This window comes from Schistocerca serialis, chromosome 10 (genome assembly GCF_023864345.2).
Source record: "Schistocerca serialis cubense isolate TAMUIC-IGC-003099 chromosome 10, iqSchSeri2.2, whole genome shotgun sequence".
NCBI classification, from domain to species: domain Eukaryota; kingdom Metazoa; phylum Arthropoda; class Insecta; order Orthoptera; family Acrididae; genus Schistocerca; species Schistocerca serialis.
Genome location: NC_064647.1, coordinates 93,729,182 through 93,748,600, shown reverse-complemented (window position 1 = coordinate 93,748,600; position 19,419 = coordinate 93,729,182). Strand labels below are relative to the sequence as shown.

The following is a 19,419-nucleotide window of genomic DNA, read 5'->3' as shown; positions in this document are numbered from 1 at the left end:
TGAACAGCACACGCTTACAGCAGAAAGACGACGTACAGAATGGCGCACCCACAGACTGCGTTGTCTTCTATATCTTTCACATCACTTGCAGCGCCATCTGTTGTTGAAAATTGTAACTACTGTAATTTCGAAAGTTTGTCTGCCTGAAAATGTACTGTTGTCCCAAGCATATTGCAACAAACGGTGTATTTCTATCGCTGCTCGTTTAGTTTATATTGCCGTTTCAAATATACCGGTCATTTTTGAAACACCCTGTACATTACTTACTGGAGATGCACGAAAATTTCTGCCAGATTGGGACTTCAAAACGGATTTTCCACTTATCACAAGTGGTCACCTTAAGCACTTTGGCTATCCCTGTGTGCCTTCAGATCGACCCAAACTTCCACATGTCATACTGTCAAAAATGTGTGGAACTATGGTACATGAGTATGTACTGTGTGACATACAGAAGTTTTTGTCAGTCTGGAAGGCACGCACGGACAGCCAAAGGTGATAAGTGGGAAATTCAGGTTTGAGTCCTAGTCCGGTGCAAATTTTCGTATGTCACCAATAGGTAGTATACCTATATGTAATACAGCAGATGCCAAGACAGTCAAATTCAGTGAATTTATTTTGAACTAATTAAGTACAGCTGTTGTTCGTCAGCAATGACTGTTCTCCACCAAGGGTGGCAAAAGAAAATAACACCATGCGTCAAGATTCTTTCTATTCTCATTCTAACTGGTGTGTGAATCCAGAGTAATGCTCAGAGCATCAAGTCATAAATGTAGGGGACAATGGTATGAGAATGCAGGCAGTAGGACTTACAGAAGTTTGGGTCAGTCTGGGAGGTGTGTATAGATGTCCAAAGTGGTTACAGTGATTGCTCGTGATAAGCAGGAAATCACATGTGAGTCCCATTCTGGCACAAATTTTCATATCAACCAATGACACACAACAGAAAAATAAATAAATAGCAAGATCAAATGACACAATTGCACATAATGACTTATTTGACTTTCAGACATGATGGGAAAATGAATCTGAAGCCAACCATTCTCACATAACAGATTCAGAGGCAAGACGAGTCTTTACCTTTATATATTTCCACATTCACCCGACAAACAATAGTATCTCAGTACACATCTAACTTCATTCTCTGCATCAGCAAAAAGCAAGGTCTCTTACCTCGACACGTATGGGGCGAAGTGCCATCTCCCCTGTCGCTATGACGATGGCGCGGCACGTGTAAGTGCCATCGTCCATCTCGGTCACATTCAGGATGGTGAGGCCATCCTGTTCGACCACATAGCGGTCGCCTGTCTCCACGATGTGGCCGTCGCGCATCCAGTTGACTATGGCAGGTGGGTTGGCCGAGACCCTGCAGCGGATCTTGAAAGTCTCATTCACTGTCGGGTACTGCTCCTCTGGCGCATCATCCCAGGTGATAGGCACTGCAAGGCAGAGGTGTAAATGCTTACTTTCCTGTAGATGGAAAATCTAGAGTACGACTTGACAAGTTGCATGTCCCAGCACACCTCACACAAATCAGTTTCTCGCCTGCTGTATGACAGAATTTCCGACCACACTGTTGTCTTTGCTAACTGAGTGAGGTTAAGTAAATATTCCTTTATAAACAATATCTAAAGAATTTTTAACCATTACACTTTGGAAATTTTTATTTGTTACTTTCTGTGTCAAACGAGCAGGGGTCAGAACAACACGGCTTCGTATATTTCATTGAGAGTGGGTCACTGTCATGCCAGTCACAAAAGCAATGTATTCAGAGGAAGTTTAAAATGACAATATTTTATTCTACAGTATTTTTCAAACTATGGAATACTGTATTAGTGTAGATTATATTGTGGAACTAGTCTCACAGATGTGAAATACTTACTGCCAAAAATAAAAAGTTTTTCAAAGAAATGTAGTTTATTATGGAGTTTCATTATCCCAGTATTGATCTGTTCACTTTTGATGTAATATCAATCTGTTCATTTTACGATTTTTCTAATCATTTGCTTTGAGTCTGTTCATTTATGTTTTCAAGAAATCAAAGATGAATTTATCTTAAAAGTTTTTTCTGGGATAACATTTTAAAATAATCATATTGAAATTCAAAATTTTTGGTAAGACGATTGTCTTAAAAAGCAAACATTTACACGTTTTAAACATCTATGATCTTTGTACCATCTCTGGTCATCATACATTGTTTGAAAAGTACCAGCTTTGCATTAGACTTGGCTGGAGTGAGTACCAAGACTAAGGAATGGCTGAAAGAAATGTACTATATTAATCAAAACAAAATTTGTATCTGACGAGAAATTAAAGTGATTCAATTCTTCATTTATTTCTGAAAATACAGAAACAACCAAAAGAATAGAACCAATCAAACTGAAGAAACTGTTTGACAATGGGCTACAATGGGCTACAATGAGAGTTACCATATAAGTACAAAGTAATTGCACTGCTTGTTCTCAATCATATTTTATTTAGTATGTGCAAAATAACTGAAATAGACAGCACTCAGCTGTTAACTGTTCATGGTTAGGTATGAACGATTGGGATACAACACCTTAGATGAAAAGAAAAGCTATGGAAAATACCTGAGGCATTTTATCTTATACGTACTTGTAGGTAAGCTGCACATAGATATCATACCTTCAAATAAGATCACCTGTATGTAACAGTTCCTTTCTGTGTAAGGCTTTCATTGATATACATGTACAAGGCCAGCATATTGTCTAGCACATTTCTCAACATTAATTAATCAACTAGTCCGTCTGGGATTTATTGAATTTAAGAAAGTTTGCAGCTCAGTTTCAACAGAACGTATGTATAAACAGCGCCTGACAAACATGGTGCTGATCCAAGATATATTAAAGTGATCATAATTATGACGGCATGCTGAAAAGTAATAACTCCAAACTTTTTATGTGAAAACTTGAAGATTTTCAATTAAAGCAAACATTACTAACATTCTGCATCTTTATTCCTCATGGCTACATATCTGAAGCCCTCTGCCACAAGAGTGCTCCAAATTGTAGTGTGTAACACAACTATCTCAGTGTGTGAGAAACAGCATGCTGCAATCAAATTCAAACTGTTCATCCCCACATGCAGCACCCTCTCCTGCAGCATGACAATACCAGACCACAGCTGAGTGTTGCGACATCTGCAACAGTCTGACACCTCAGGTTCACTGTTATCGATCGTCCTCCATACATTCCCAACTTTCCCCATTCGATTTTCATCTGTTTCAAAAACTTAGAGAATCCCTCTGAAGACTCTGCTCTGATAGTGATGAAGTGGTACAAGCAAAGGTGAGGTTATGGCATCATCAAGAAAGTCAAACAATCTACAGTGACGATATAAGCACACTGATCTCTCATTGGGAGAAACATGTTCGTGGCCAGGATGACTATGTTGAGAAATAAATATGTAGACATGAAGAATAAAGATGCAGAATCTTAATAACGTTGGCTTCATTTAAAAAGCTTTTATGAGTTTTCACAGAAAAAAATTGAAGGAATTACTTTTCAGCACATCCTTGTATTAGCGAACACTGAAAATGGAAGTTAGAGTGCTGTTCAATAAAGAATGTTAAAAGTTTTTACGTTCATAATGTCTCATTGTATAATTTAATCTTATGTTATTGTGTTAGCTTAATGTGTGACAAGCACACCAAACTAGTTTCACTGCTGCCACTCATATTACCCAACTTTAAGAGGTAGGCAAGCTGATATGTGTTAATATTGCCTACTGCAACAATGGAGGTGACGCGTAATGTAGCTTTGAAATTCTGCTTGTCTCTCAACAAATCTTCAGCTGAAGCCAATGCAGAATCAAAGAAGCCTATAGAAAGCCTGTTACATACTACAGCAAAGCTTGAGGATGGTTTAAGTTGTTTAAAGAGGGGAGACAATGAATTTCAGAGGAAGGTGGACCTGGCACTCCCATTACAGATCTTACGGAAGAAAGCATCAAAACCGCTGCTATCACTGCATGAGAGGATCGATGAGTAACCTTAGGAAACTTTCTGAAGTAATGAAAATTTTATCGGGCACAACCCCAAAAGTCAGTGGACAGGCAAGATGCTGCACCACGATAATGCACAGCCACATATTTCAAGTGTAGTTACTGAATATCCTGCAAAAATCAATATGAAGTGCATCCCTCACCCTCCCTTAAGTCTGAACTTAGCCTCATGCAGCTTTTTTCTATTCGCTAACCTGAAATAACACTTCCGTGTGAACCATTCTCTATCAGCAGAAGCTGTAGTAAAGGCTGCGGACAAGATTACAAAGAACCTTTCAACAAACTGTTTCCAGCATGTCTCTGCACACTGGCAGAAACGCTGGGTCAAGTACACTGCATTTAAAAAATACTTTACTAACCACTCCTCATATAGGGCATAATAGAACGAAAAATGTTTCAGTAAACATAGGCCTGCAAACAAGCTGTTTGGGAGATAATTGCGAATGTGTTGTCATAGCTGTTTGGGAGATAATTGCAAAAGTGTTGTCATAGTTAGTAAATATTTAATTGAAAAGTAAATTTTTCAATTAAGATACCATTTAATTGGACTCAAATTGCATCTGTGGGCACCAGAAGCAAAAAGCTGATATCCTAAGGCAGACCACAATAAATAATGTTTAACCAATAACCACAGAATCAGAGCAAGGTAGCACTTACCTCCTCAATGATTACTGAAAAGTGTACTCGCACCTGATAGTAATAAAGTGTTTCTCCACAATCCTTGCCTTTACATATGCGACCAACTCAGTACCTAACTGCTACAGAAGTATTTGGTAACAATATCCCCACAATTTCACTGTGAAATACACGCTTTCGGGCAACCACAAAGCACAATAATTTAAATTCTTCTCACATGTTCCATCAGGTCAAACTGTCAGTTCCACATGAAATTTCAGAGAGGAGACACCATTTTCATGTAATTCATTATATATCATTTGTATTATTGGATACAGTACAGAAATATGTTTACCAACCGATTAAAACACAAAGAGGAAAGTTACAACATCTAACTTCACAACACATCTTCAATGTATGCAGAGTGCAGGATTCCATGTCTCGCTAAAATGGAATCCACTGTGTTCTAGGATTCCATGTCTCACTACAATAGAATCCACTGTATTCTACAGAAATTTGATTTGTACTGTTCCTCTGTCAAATGGTGTGTCCTACTTTTTAGGAATGCTCCACAACGCCGATTCGATGGGTTGGCAGAAACACATAACTTTCACATTCAATCTCACAGCAATAGGCTATTACTGATGACAGAAGACACTACTCACTGATGGTGCGCACGTGGACGGACTTGGAGAGCTGCTTGGTGTTGCTGTAGAGGGCGCTGCACGTATAGGTTCCCGTGTCTGCCTCGCGCAGCTCGGGGATCATCAGCGTCAGAACCTTCTCTCCGGGTGGTGGCAGCCAGTCCACGAAGATGTGCGGCTTCAGGAGGCTGCAGTGAAAAAGAGTTACACATTGTAATGTAACAGCCTTGGCTTACATGTTTAATAAAGAACCTGATACATTCATATCTTTGCACGTTATAACTTGTCATTTCAAGGTTTTGGCATTATTTTATAAATTTGAGAACACATCTGATACTTTAGGTCAGCAATTTAATAATTTCATTCCATTATGTAGTTAATTATCATAATCAGTGAAACTAATAAAAAAAAGAGAAAGAAAAAAAAAGGTGGTGTGTTGAGTAGTTCATTCTTTGTGTCGTAAGTTTTTCATAAATTGCAACTTTTATATAAAAGTTAAAGTTGATTTCATACTGTATGCGTTGTAAATAACTGAAACCATGTGAGTGAACATTGAACCCTGATACTCAAAAAATAATTTATAACAATAAAAAAAGAACGAAAACTAATATTACAAGCTTGAAATTAGGGAATATTAGTACTGTTTTCTCACAAAACAAATGGACTGTTCTAAAGAATGTAAGAAATTAAATAGGATAACTTACAGCATAATAAACTATGTACAGTTGGTGTGAAATATAACAATTAATCACCAGGCAAACGATCTACCCTATGGGAGGCCCTAGCCACACGGCATTTCCATTTCTATTGAGCAAATTAGTATGGAAACTGTCACTTTGGAGAATAGTGCTGCCTTTCCAGCTTCAGTTGAATATTTGCTTGATTAAAATGGTATTTATCAAAGCACATACGTTTTACATCTATAAATACTGAGTCCTATTTATAGTAGATTATTACCTGCCATGCAGCTTTATATCGAACTTTCTATTTGCCATGCAACTAACGGAGCCTTTTGGCCCCTGAACCTAGACTTTCTTGGTTTTATGTTAAACAGGAACATATTGATTATCTTACCGCCACATAAAAACTGTTGTTGTCTCTTGCATTGTGACTGTGTATATTAAAGTTCATCTGGAACAGACTTTTATTATCAGCAACAAAAGCCAGTAGGGAGTAAATGTACTGGGTATTGAGAGCTAGAATTGCAAGATCCTTAAAAGGACATCTGCATGGTGTATGATTATGTACACAATATTCTTACTGTTTGCTTCTGCTGAGTAAACTCTTTGCTTTTCTTTAGGTGCTGTGTCCCAGAAGACAGCTCCATAAAACAACAAGAAGTGAAAATATGCACAATGTGAACACTCAACCATCTTTAGGTTAATACAACAAGAGATACTTGTAAGGGCATAGCACCCCAAACTGAGCTTCATTAGTTAATTTGTAAGTTTCTTCCATTTTAACTTGTTATCCAACTGGACTCTAAGGAATTTTTCACTGACCTGTATCCATAAAGATGAATCTGTTCAATTTCAGTGAATCCCATCTGATATTTTGATATGCACAAGAAGTCTGTTTCTTCATATTTCAACATGGATATGGAGTGTACCCACGTATTGAAGTGAAGCATGGATGATAAATAGTTTGAACGAGAAGAGATTAGAAGCTTTCGAAATGTGATGCTACAGAAGAATGCTAAGATTAGATGGGTAGATCACATAACTAATGGCGAGGTATTGAATAGAATTGGGAATAAGAGAAATTTGTGGCACAACTTGACTAGAAGAAGGGATCGGTTGGTAGGACATGTACTGAGGCATGAAGGGAACACCAATTTAGTACTGGAGGGCAGCATGGACTATAAAAATCTTAGAGGGAGATGAATACACTAAGCAGATTCAAAAGGATGTAGGTTGCAGTAGGTACTGGGAGATGAAAAAGCTTGCACAGGATAGAGTAGCATGGAGAGCTGCATCAAACCGGTCTCTGGACTGAAGACCACAATGACAACAACAACATGGATAAGAGAAGTTAACCTTTTTTGTTTAGAAGGCTTCTGATGTTTCGATGAAAGACATTAAAAGCATTTTCTTTAATGTTCTTAGCTATGTTCAAGAGCTGCAGTATTCTGTTATACTATTAGCTGTTTGAACTGTAATTATATTTATTCGATAGCTCTATCTTTGAGATGAATTTACTCTGAAAGAGGCTTTATGAACACACTGGATGTCACTGAAATACCATGGATACCGCTTTGGTCAGATCAGATGCTTCTGGTAATTAGTCATATAAAATTCCCCTTACCAGAAGCATTCACATGCAAACCCTGCTATGTATATTGTGACCAAGTGAGGGACATTGTATCAATCTCACCCATGTGTGAACATCCCCCTCCCCTGTGGGATTTTCCAGAAGGAGACCCCCTTCTGACCATCCAGATTTAGGTCTTCCATGGTTTCCCTAATCGCCGAAGGCAAAGGCTGCGATGGTTCCAGCAAAAGGAGATGGCTGATTTTCTGCCCCAATTCGAGCTTGTGCTCCATCCGTCAAAGTCAAAAATAAGTTTGACCTGTTGCTTCAATTAGAAACTGATGAGCCTCAAGCAGAGGTAGGTGTAGACAGAACACAACACACTTTCAATAGTAAATTGAAAAAGAATGTAGGAAAGTCATCGAAAAGGAACAAAGTTTTGTTGTTAGGCAGTTCTCATGCCAGAGGTGTAGGCCAACTTCTGCAGGAGGAATTAGGACCAGAATACCAGATCACAAATTTTTTCAAACAAAGTGCTAGTCTGGATCAGGTGACAGAGGATTTAGGTTCACTCTGTAAAGGATTTACCAGGGAAGACACCGTGGTTATTGTGGGAGGGTCAGGGAACAGCATCGACAGAGATCCTGGGTACAGTATAAAGTGTGACCTGGTAAAGATTGCGTCGGCATCGAGACACACCAATGTTGAGTTTGTATCTGTCCTGAGACGCCATGACCGGCATCATTTGAAGTCTTCTGTTGGGAGAGTTAAGTTGGAGTTGGAACGGCTGCTTGGGTCGGGTGCGGGGGCTCATATTGGTGTGGTTCCTGTTGATTCTCTCAGTAGGTGGGACTATACCAGGCACAGCCTACATCTCAACAGGAAAGGGAAGGGGAAACTGGCTGGGGTAATAGCAGGAAATTTAAGGGGGGGGAGGCACTGCCATGAATGGTAAAATACCAGTGGTTACAGGTGTTGGAGCAACACCTTTTTTAGGATAGGTAAGACAGTAAGATGTCAAGTTCTAGGAGAGGTCAGGATTGAAACAAATCTTCAGTTTAGGAAAGCAATTAAACAGCACAATTCTAGCACAATGGATCACCAATCACAGCTGTCAATTATAAATTTTCACCAATCACCAGAAATTTTATCTCCACCAAGTTGTATCTCACTCCTAGGTAATTGCATTGATGAATTAAAGTCACCCAACCCAGTTGACATAATCTGCCTCTCTGAACACCATGTGACCACTGGTATAGGAACTAAGCCTAAGCACAATGAGAAACTCAGACAAGAGAGTACTGCAAATGTTAGAATAAGGAAAGGTTCTCATAAAAGTATAATTAAAAATAATGTAAGTATGTAAGTATATTTCATCAAAATATTTAGAGTTTAAAGAATAAAATAGATGAGCTTCTGGTTTGTTTAGAAGATTTAGAAGCTGAGGATGAAATAGATATACTATGCCTGTCTGAGCATCACATTGTTACTGATGTGGATAAGGTAAATGTAAGTGGATATAAGCTCTCTGCACATGTAATGAGAGAAAATATGGAGAAAGGAGGAGTTGCCATATATGTCAAAAGTTATCATTGTGCAAAAAGTATAGAAACAAAAAAGTTTTGTGTAGAGAAACATATAGAAGCATGTGCCTGTGAGCTTAAATTAAATAAAGGCACATTTATAATTGTAACTGTATATAGGTCCCCATCAGGAAATTTTCATCTATTTCTGAAAAATTTGGACTCCTTGTTGTGCTATCTGTCAGACAGGGGGAAGAAAATTATTATTTGTGGGGACTTCAATGTTGTTGTTGTTGTGGTCTTCAGTCCTGAGACTGGTTTGATGCAGCTCTCCATGCTACTCTATCCTGTGCAAGCTTCTTCATCTCCCAGTACCTACTGCAACCTACATCCTTCTGAATCTGCTTAGTGTATTCATCTCTTGGTCTCCCCCTATGATTTTTACCCTCCACGCTGCCCTCAAATACTAAATTGGTGATCCCTTGATGCCTCAGAACATGTCCTACCAACCGATCCCTTCTTCTGGTCAAGTTGTGCCACAAACTTCTCTTCTCCCCAATCCTATTCAATACTTCCTCATTAGTTATGTGATCTACCCATCTAATCTTCAGCATTCTTCTGTAGCACCACATTTCAAAAGCTTCTATTCTCTTCTTGTCCAAACTATTTACCGTCCATGTTTCACTTCCATACATGGCTACACTCCATACAAATACTTTCAGAAATGACTTCCTGACACTTAAATCTATACTCGATGTTAACAAATTTCTCTTCTTCAGAAACGCTTTCCTTGCCATTGCCAGTCTACATTTTATATCCTCTCTACTTCGTCCATCATCAGTTATTTTGCTCCCCAAATAGCAAAACTCCTTTACTACTTTAAGTGCCTCATTTCCTAATCTAATACCCTCAGCATCACCCGACTTAACTCGACTACATTCCATTATCCTCGTTTTGCTTTTGTTGATGTTCATCTTATATCCTCCCTTCAAGACACCATCCATTCCGTTCAACTGCTCTTCCAAGTCCTTTGCTGTCTCTGACAGAATTACAATGTCATCGGCGAACCTCAAAGTTTTTATTTCTTCTCCATGGATTTTAATACCTACTCCAAATTTTTCTTTTGTTTCCTTTACTGCTTGCTCAATATAGAGATTGAATAACATCGGGGAGAGGCTACAACCCTGTCTTACTCCCTTCCCAACCACTGCTTCCCTTTCATGTCCCTCAACTCTTATAACTGCCATCTGGTTTCTGTACAAGTTGTAAATAGCCTTTCGCTCCCTATATTTTACCCCTGCCACCTTTGGAATTTGAAAGAGAGTATTCCAGTCAACATTGTCAAAAGCTTTCTCTAAGTCTACAAATGCTAGAAACGTAGGTTTGCCTTTCCTTAATCTTTCTTCTAAGATAAGTCGTAAGGTCAGTATTGCCTCACGTGTTCCAGTATTTCTACGGAATCCAAACTGATCTTCCCCGAGGTCAGCTTCTACTAGTTTTTCCATTCGTCTGTAAAGAATTCGTGTTAGTACTTTGCAGCTGTGGCTTATTAAACTGATTGTTCGGTAATTTTCACATCTGTCAACACCTGCTTTCTTTGGGATTGGAATTATTATATTCTTCTTGAAGTCTGAGGGTATTTCGCCTGTTTCATACATCTTGCTCACCAGATGGTAGAGTTTTGTCAGGACTGGCTCTCCCAAGGCCGTCAGTAGTTCCAATGGAATGTTGTCTACTCCGGGGGCCTTGTTTCGACTCAGGTCCTTCAGTGCTCTGTCAAACTCTTCACGCAGTATCGTATCTCCCATTTCATCTTCATCTACATCCTCTTCCATTTCCATAATATTGTCCTCAAGTGCATCGCCCTTGTATAGACCCTCTATATACTCCTTCCACCTTTCTGCTTTCCCTTCTTTGCTTAGAACTGGGTTTCCATCTGAGCTCTTGATGTTCATACATGTGGTTCTCTTATCTCCAAAGGTCTCTTTAATTTTCCTGTAGGCAGTATCTATCTTACCCCTAATGAGATAGGCCTCTACATCCTTACATTTGTCCTCTAGCCATCCCTGCTTAGCCATTTTGCACTTCCTGTCGATCTCATTTTTGAGACGTTTGTACGCCTTTTTGCCTGCTTCATTTACTGCATTTTTATAATTTCTCCTTTCATCAATTAAATTCAATATTTCTTCTGTTACCCAAGGATTTCTACTAACCCTCTTCTTTTTACCTACTTGATCGTCTGCTGCCTTCACTACTTCATCCCTCAGAGCTACCCATTCTTCTTCTACTGTATTTCTTTCCCCCATTCCTGTCAATTGTTCCCTTATGTTCTCCCTGAAACTCTGTACAACCTCTGGTTCTTTCAATTTATCCATGTCCCATCTCCTTAAATTCCCACCTTTTTGCAGTTTCTTCAGTTTTAATCTACAGGTCATAACCAATAGATTGTGGTCAGAGTCCACATCTGCCCCTGGAAATGTCTTACAATTTAAAACCTGGTTCCTAAATCTCTGTCTTACCATTATATAATCTATCTGATACCTTTTAGTAGATTCTCTGAAAGAGGGTAATAGGAAAAATGACCTTGAAGTATTACTCGGTTCTTTCAATTTGACACCCATTATTGATTTTCCTACTCGGGTGGTAAAGGATAGCAGCTCACTGATAGATAACTTCTTTATAGAACAAGATAAGTTTAACCAGATAAATGCTCAGCCTGTTGAGAATGGTCTTTCTGATCATGGTGCACAGCTAGTTACAATATATGACATAGCTCCATTCAGCAATACTAAACAGTCCTCCAAAGCAGTACGTTCAGTCAACGATTTAACAATTGCAAATTTCAGGGAAAGCCTACAGCAGTTAGACTGGGATGAGGTGTACCGTGAACCTGATGCCAATTTAAAATATAATTTATTTCATGACATTTTTGTAAATGCATTTGAAAACTGCTTCCCCAAGAAAATAGTTAAATATACTTGTAAGAAACCTCGTAACAAACCATGGCTTAATAAGGGTATAAAAATATCTTGTAACCGGAAGAGGGAAATGTATCTGACAGCGAGAAAGAGTAGTGACCCAGAAACTATCAAACATTGTAAAAACTATTGTGTTATATTAAGAAGAGTTATTAAAAAATCCAGAAGTATGTGTATCATGTCTGAAATCAGCAACTCTGATAATAAAATTAAAACAATTTGGAATATTATTAAAAGAGAAACAGGTCAACAAAGAGCACAGGAAGACAGTATTACCATCAAATTGAATGAAAACTTTACGAACAAAAAGTCAGAAGTTGAAAATATTTTTAATAATCATTTTCTAAATGTTGTGGATATAGTAGGATCCAGGTGTTCATTAGAAGATGCTAGGCTGTTAATGGAAGAGGCCATATCTATGCAATTTGATACAATAGAAATCTCACCCACTTCTCCCTCTGAAATTAGGAAACTAATAAACTTGCTTAAAAGCAAAAACTCACATGGAATTGATGGCATTTCCAGCAAAATACTAAAAGCTTGTTCTCAACAGATAAGTAAGATTCTCAGCCACCTGTCTAATAGCTCTCTGGAACAGGGCATTTTCCCTGATAGACTGAAATATGCTATTGTTATACCTTTGCATAAAAAGGGGGATAGATCTGATGTCAACAATTACAGTCCAATCTCCCTTCTAACAGCTTTATCCAAAATTTTTGAGAAAGTAATGTATTCAAGAGTAGCTTCACATATCTGTAAAAATGAAGTACTAACAAAATGTCAGTTTGGTTTCCAGAAAGGTTTTTCAAAAGAAAATGCCATATACGCTTTCACCAGTCAAATTTTGAATGATCTGAATAACCGAACACCACCCATTGGGATTTTTTGTGATCTCTCAAAGGCTTTTGATTGTGTAAATCATGAAATTCTGCTAGACAAGCTCAAGTATTGTGGCATGAGTGGGACAGTGCACAAATGGTTTAATTCGTACCTAACTGGAAGAGGCAGAAAGTTGAAATAAGTAGTTCTTATAATATGCAAAGATCAGCACATTCCTCAAACTGGGGAACTATCAAGAATGGGGTTCCACAAGGGTCAGTCTTGGGTCCTTTGTTGTTCTTAATATATATTAATGACTTGCCATTCTATATTCATGAAGAGGCAAACTTAGTTCTCTTTGCTTATGATACAAGTATAGTAATCACACCTGACAAACAAGAATTAACTGATGAAATTGTCAATACTATCTTTCAGAAAATTATTAAGTGGTTCCTTGTAAATGGACTCTCACTGAATTTTGATAAGACACAGTCCATACACAGTGAATGGTATGACGCCATTAATAAATATAGACCTTAATCAGAAGCATATAGCTAAGGTAGAATATTCCAAATTTTTAGGTGTGTCCATTGATGAGCGATTAAATTGGAAGAAACACATTGATGATCTGCTGAAACGTTTGAGTTCAGCTACTTATGCAATAAGGATCATTGCAAATTTTGGTGATAAACATCTTAGTAAATTAGCTTACTACGCCTATTTTCACTCATTGCTTTCATATGGCATCATATTTTGGGGTAATTCATCACCGAGGAATAAAGTATTTATTGCACAAAAGCGCGTAATCAGAATAATAGCTGGAGTCCACCCAAGATCATCCTGCAGACATTTATTTAAGGATCTAGGGATATTCACAGTAGCTTCTCAGTATATATACTCTCTTATGAAATTTGTTATTAACAACCAAACCCAATTCAAAAGTAATAGCAGTGTGCATAACTATAATACTAGGAGAAAGGATGATCTTCACTATTCAAGATTAAATCTAACTTTGGCAGAAAGGGGTGAATTATACTGGCACTAAAGTCTTTGGTCACTTACCAAATAGTATCAAAAGTCTGACAGATAACCAACAAGTATTTAAGAAGAAATTAAAAGAATTTCTGAATGACAACTCCTTCTACTCCATAGACGAATTTATATACTTTATATACTTTTTATTTCTTGAGCCTTCAGCTCAAAGTTTCATGATAAGCTGCTCTTTTTCCAGTACCGTACAGCTGTAGTGACAATAATTGTATCTCCAGAAGTGGTACTCAAAATGGTTCAAATGGCTCTGAGCACTATGGGACTGAACTTCTGAGGTCATCAGTCCCCTAGAACTTAGAACCAACTAACCTAAGGACATCATACATATGCATGACCGAGGTAGGATCCGAACCTGCGACCGTAGCGGTCGCGCGGCTCCAGACTGTAGCGCCTAGAACCGCTCGGCCACATCGGCCGGCAAGTGGCATTCAGTGAGGCGGCGCAGTGGGCTCGCTTTTGGAAGGACGACTGTTCAAACCAGTGTCTGGCCATCCTCATTTAGGTTTTCCGTCATTTCCCTATATCACTTCTGCCAAATGCCAGAATGGTTCCTTTGAAAGGGCATGGCCGACTTTTTTCACCATCCTTCCCGAATCCCATGGGATCGATGGCCGTGCTATTTGGTCCCCTCCCTCATATCAACCGACCAGAAGTGGCTGGCATCATTCCTCATGTACGTTGTACCACCCCACATGAAAATAACGTCGACATTCTTCATAATTACTCCCATTTCTGACGACTTGCAGCAGTCTACGCATTTGTCGAATGTGACAGTCAAAATATTCGGTTAAAATATCTGTTCAAAGAAACATAACACCTAAGGGATTTCTAAACCAAATTTGTTGATATCATGTTTAGGAGCGAGAATTGTCCAGCGACAATTACTTTACATAATTTAAATGTACCGTATGTTTTTCGCTTCAGTACTTTGCGTCACGAAATTTGTGAAAGAAAATGAAAATTATTCACGAAAGACAACCTTATTTACGAGAAAGAGTTAAAATTATTTACTAAATATTACGTTCACGTTAGTAAAAGAGGGTTATTTGATCTAATTTGTCGATTCGTGATCTTTTCACGATAAATGCAAATGTTTACTGCCACAAAAATGGAAGTTAGTCCACAGCCACTACACAATCGGGACAAATCGTAATAACTGTCATTTAGATGACAGACAATTAATAGTTCTCTGAAATACTGAAGCTGCACAAAACTGGTAATTGCACAAATTTACTGATTTTCCGTAATACCGTATTAAATATTATTATAACCTAGCTGTGGTATATAATGATGTTGCGATGTATTTTATCAGTATAAAAGTAACATCTTCTAGATACAGGTAAGATAATATTTTTGTAGCCATAAATGCACTAAAATTAAACTTCTGCAAAACGAAATTGAAAACGGAAACGTCTACACTATTATCTAAGTAGTCTGGAAGACACTAATGAGACACTTCTCAAGTGCAACAATCACTTGAGATTGCCTAGGTTTCAGTATGTACTAGACTGTGGTTTCAGAACGAAGTTATCTAATTCGTTACAACGAGATTGAATAAGTAGATGCCTAGTTTAAAATTCTGATAATTTCCAAGAACCACAGCCTATCGAACGCGGAGGCTTCGAACGATACATAATATCGAACGGCGAAATACATCGAACGCACGTGTGTCGCGGCGGAGATGAGTAAAGTGTTTGGTGCGTTGCCAAGGGAGCCTCGTGTAACGTTTAGCGTTGTGAATAGGAATGAGTGAAGCCGTTTGCAGTCTCGAATCCTGGTACTCCTACCTGCCGAAACTTAATTTCTCTACTGTGTAGTGTGATATCATGTTTTGATTTCTGTTGGAAATATGGACTACTGCCAAATGACGATTTCAGGAAAGGCGTGAACTGTCATGGACATAGCTGTGTGAAACTCAGTAAGAAAGGCGCCGATTCTGATTTCCCATTTCAACTGTACCATGCGCGGTGCCAGAAAGAGACATCGATAAGGAAAAACACATGTTTCGACAATTGTAAGTTGACCGTCGAAAAGAGCATTATTTTAATTTAGTGATGGGTAAGAGACTATACCTTACAAGCGAACGCTTTCGAAAATGAGTTATCGACAAACATTTGTTTGAGACTACTACGGATTCTATCGAGAAGTCTGCTATGTAGTAGTCACGAATGACAGTGTCCCTGTCGGTGGACAAAACAACACATGGATCTTCGGAGGCATTATAAGGGAATCCTGGAAGTGCTTCACAGTTCGAGTATATTCGAGGCCAAGAGAACTTTATTGTCTCTCATAAACCACTTAATCTCGCCAGGGACCAAAGTTATAACAGACGGCTTTAAGTCCTGAAACAATTTGAATAAAGAAGAACTCCAAGATGAATTTGTCTCTTCGGACGCTTCCTCTGTCGCACACAGAAATCTGTCAAACCATCAATTAAAAGAGAGTGCCGAACGGGAGACAGGGTCGAAGTGTACCTCTTCCTGTATCTGTGCTTCCACAGTCTGCGGTTGCGAGAGAAAATTCAATTTCCTGAGACTCTTTCAATATTTCCCAGAGACGTATCCCAAGTGTATCCGAGTTACGGGAAACAAGGACGTGCCTGACGAGTAACGTAAGTGAAATGACTAGTTTTCTTTGTAATTAATGGTAACTTATTAAACGTTCTTATTTCATCGTCGTTCACATCACCACAAAATATAGTATTTATATCCGCCGCCACGAGAATCGCCACGACAGTGTAGATCTTCCTGTAACGGCGCGTTCGTTAGGCAACACTTCTTGGAAATTACCAAAATTTTTGTTACGTGCAAGGCAAGATATGACGTCAGCGGCAGAAATCCAACCAACGGGAAGTACCATTGATTGTGAAATATGAAGCACGTTTTCTCTTCATAATCTTTGCATACGCTACGAGATAAATAGCCAACGACCTATATAGATTATATACCTCTTTGTGAAAAGGCAAATATTTGTGACAAGAAAGAATACGAATGTCATTGCTCCTCATTTCACTCGCAGCAGTGTAAGCCTGCCTAATTATATATTCGGAAAAAAAGGAACAGCCAAATATTTATTTCGTGCTTAGTTTTGTAATGAGACGGAAATGTAAACACCTGATATTGCACAATATGGTTGTATTACACTCACAAGAAAGTTACAGCATATGTTAACAACGCTAAACGACGAAGGGAAAAAAACCCTACATGTAACACGACGCGAACTTACACCCTGAAGTCTGCAATGCACGATTTTATATTCTGCAATCCACGATTTTATATACGCTAGACCAGGGCTTCCCAACATTTTCAGCAGGTGGACCCCTTCTTCAGTAGAAAATCCATGGCGGACCCCTAGTCAGTCAAGAGCACAGTAACTTTAAATTTCAGAGCGAAACCCATGGGAACTGAAAGCTTATTAAGGGGATACGGAATCGGATTTTGGGTTAAAAAATCGAATTTTTTTTTATTGGCGTATTATATTCTGCCATGTTTCCTCTTTAAAATGACGTATCATACATAGCTCTACTACAATTATAACTATTTTATTTTTATATATTTGTGAGATCGGGTATTGCGCTTTAGTTATACACGTCTCTCGTGGCTGACCATGAACTTTTTGGCAGTACCTTTAAAGTGACATGAATTCAAATATCCTGGTTTCCAGCGACTATTTATACACTAGTTTCCCGAAAATGTTTCTCTCTGGTTTCCTCAAGTTACTCTTTGACTTTGTGGCGGGACTGTTTTGTAAACAGTGTGATATAAGAAAGTAGTTGTTGTTGAGTTATTTCGTATTTAGTGCTTCATTTTTCGCAGTGAAAATGCCTAGAGCTAAAGCAAAAGTATTTAAAAAGCGTGTGAACTGGCAAAAGAAAAGAAATAATGATTCATTAGCAAAGCAAAGCAGTTCATCATCATCACTGTTGGAAAATGTGAATCCACTTATTACTGATTTGCCGAACGAACTTACACCAAATGAAAACAGTGCTTCTCATAAAAAACTAAGAGATTTGGAAGAGAAATATAATTTACTTGATAGAGGGAATGAAGTTTTTGAACTCACTGATACGAATATATTGTGTGAAGCTCTTGAAAACAGTTTGTGCTGCAAAAAATGTCATGGAAACGTTTCTCTGAAAGTAGAATCCCATGTTGGCCTGGCTGCCCAGTTTAATTTAATATGCAGTGTTTGTAAATACAGCTGTAAGTTTCCAAGTTCGGTTTCAGTAACTGTAAATAATGGATACAAGAAAACTGAACTTTATAGTGTAAATATTAGGTTAGTTTATGGATTGCGAGCAATTGGTAAGGGCAAAGCAGCTGGTGATATGCTATGTGGTGTTCTAAATCTTCCAAGTGCACCTTCAAAGTTTGAAGCTTACAATTATGTACTAGGATCTGCAGTTGAAGATGTAGCACAGAAGTCAATGCAGGTTGCTGTGGAAGAAGCAGTGGAAGAAAATGACGGCAGTCGTGACCTCACAGTGGCGTTTGATGGCACGTGGCAGAAAAGGGGCCACACCTCCAACAATGGTGTTGTAACAGCAACTAGTGTTGATACTGGCAAGGTTATTGATGTTGCAATAATGTCTAAATACTGTAGGTGCACAGGCAGGCTGAAAAATGAACACAGTGATGACTGTATTGCTAATTATTATGGTAGTAGTGGTGGCATGGAGGTTGCTGGGGTGAAGAAAATTTTTCATCGCTCTTCACAGTGGTATAATGTTCGCTATGTCAAATATCTGGGAGATGGTGACTCTAAAGCATTCAAAGAAGTTTTGGAAAGCAAACCATATGGGAACAGTGTAAATATAAGCAAACTTGAATGTATAGGACATGTGCAGAAGAGAATGGGTGCCAGGCTGAGAAGGTTAAAATCAGTTATGAAAGTGAAAAAACTAGATGATGGGAAAACCTTGGATGGCAGAGGAAGATTGACTGATTCCATAATAGACCACATTCAGAACTGCTATGGCCTTGCAATCAGGCAAAATACAGGCAATCTTGAAGAAATGAGGAGAGCTATATGGGCTTTATATTTCCACACCGCATCCACGGATGAGCATCCACAACATGGTTTGTGCCCCAAAGGTGAAAACAGCTGGTGTAAATACAATAGGGGACTAACAACAGGAGAGAAATACATTCACCACCACAGTCTACCATCAGCCATCATGGCAGAAATAAAGCCCATTTTCAGAGATCTGGCTGACAGAAGTCTTCTGATGAAATGTCTTCACGGAAAAACGCAGAACCCCAACGAGTGCTTGAATAGTGTGATATGGCATCGTCTCCCAAAAACAGTGTTTGTCGGAATTAATACACTACATTTTGGTGTGTATGATGCTGTGGCAACATTCAATCTTGGAAATATAACTAAATGCCAGGTCCTTCAAAAGTTGGGTATGTGTGTTGGTTCCCGTACGGTACGTGCTATGTTCTTTTTAGATCAGCACAGACTAAGGCATGCTGATAATATAATCAAGACATTAGTGAAAAAAGCAAGACAGGTGCAGAG

At 38.6% G+C, this 19,419-nt stretch overlaps 1 protein-coding gene across 2 annotated transcripts in view; it reads right to left on the bottom strand.

Annotated features, from left to right (window-relative positions):
• LOC126425011 (fasciclin-2) overlaps positions 1 to 19,419 on the bottom strand; it is a 927,523-nt gene that overhangs the window by 130,801 nt on the left and 777,303 nt on the right. For both annotated transcript variants that reach the window (XM_050087916.1, XM_050087917.1), the window contains exons 4-5: positions 5,301 to 5,467; positions 1,171 to 1,436 (exon numbers count right to left, since the gene is read on the bottom strand). In XM_050087916.1, coding sequence (XP_049943873.1) covers positions 1,171 to 1,436; positions 5,301 to 5,467 — 433 coding nt within the window. The remainder of the gene's footprint in view (positions 1 to 1,170; positions 1,437 to 5,300; positions 5,468 to 19,419) is intronic.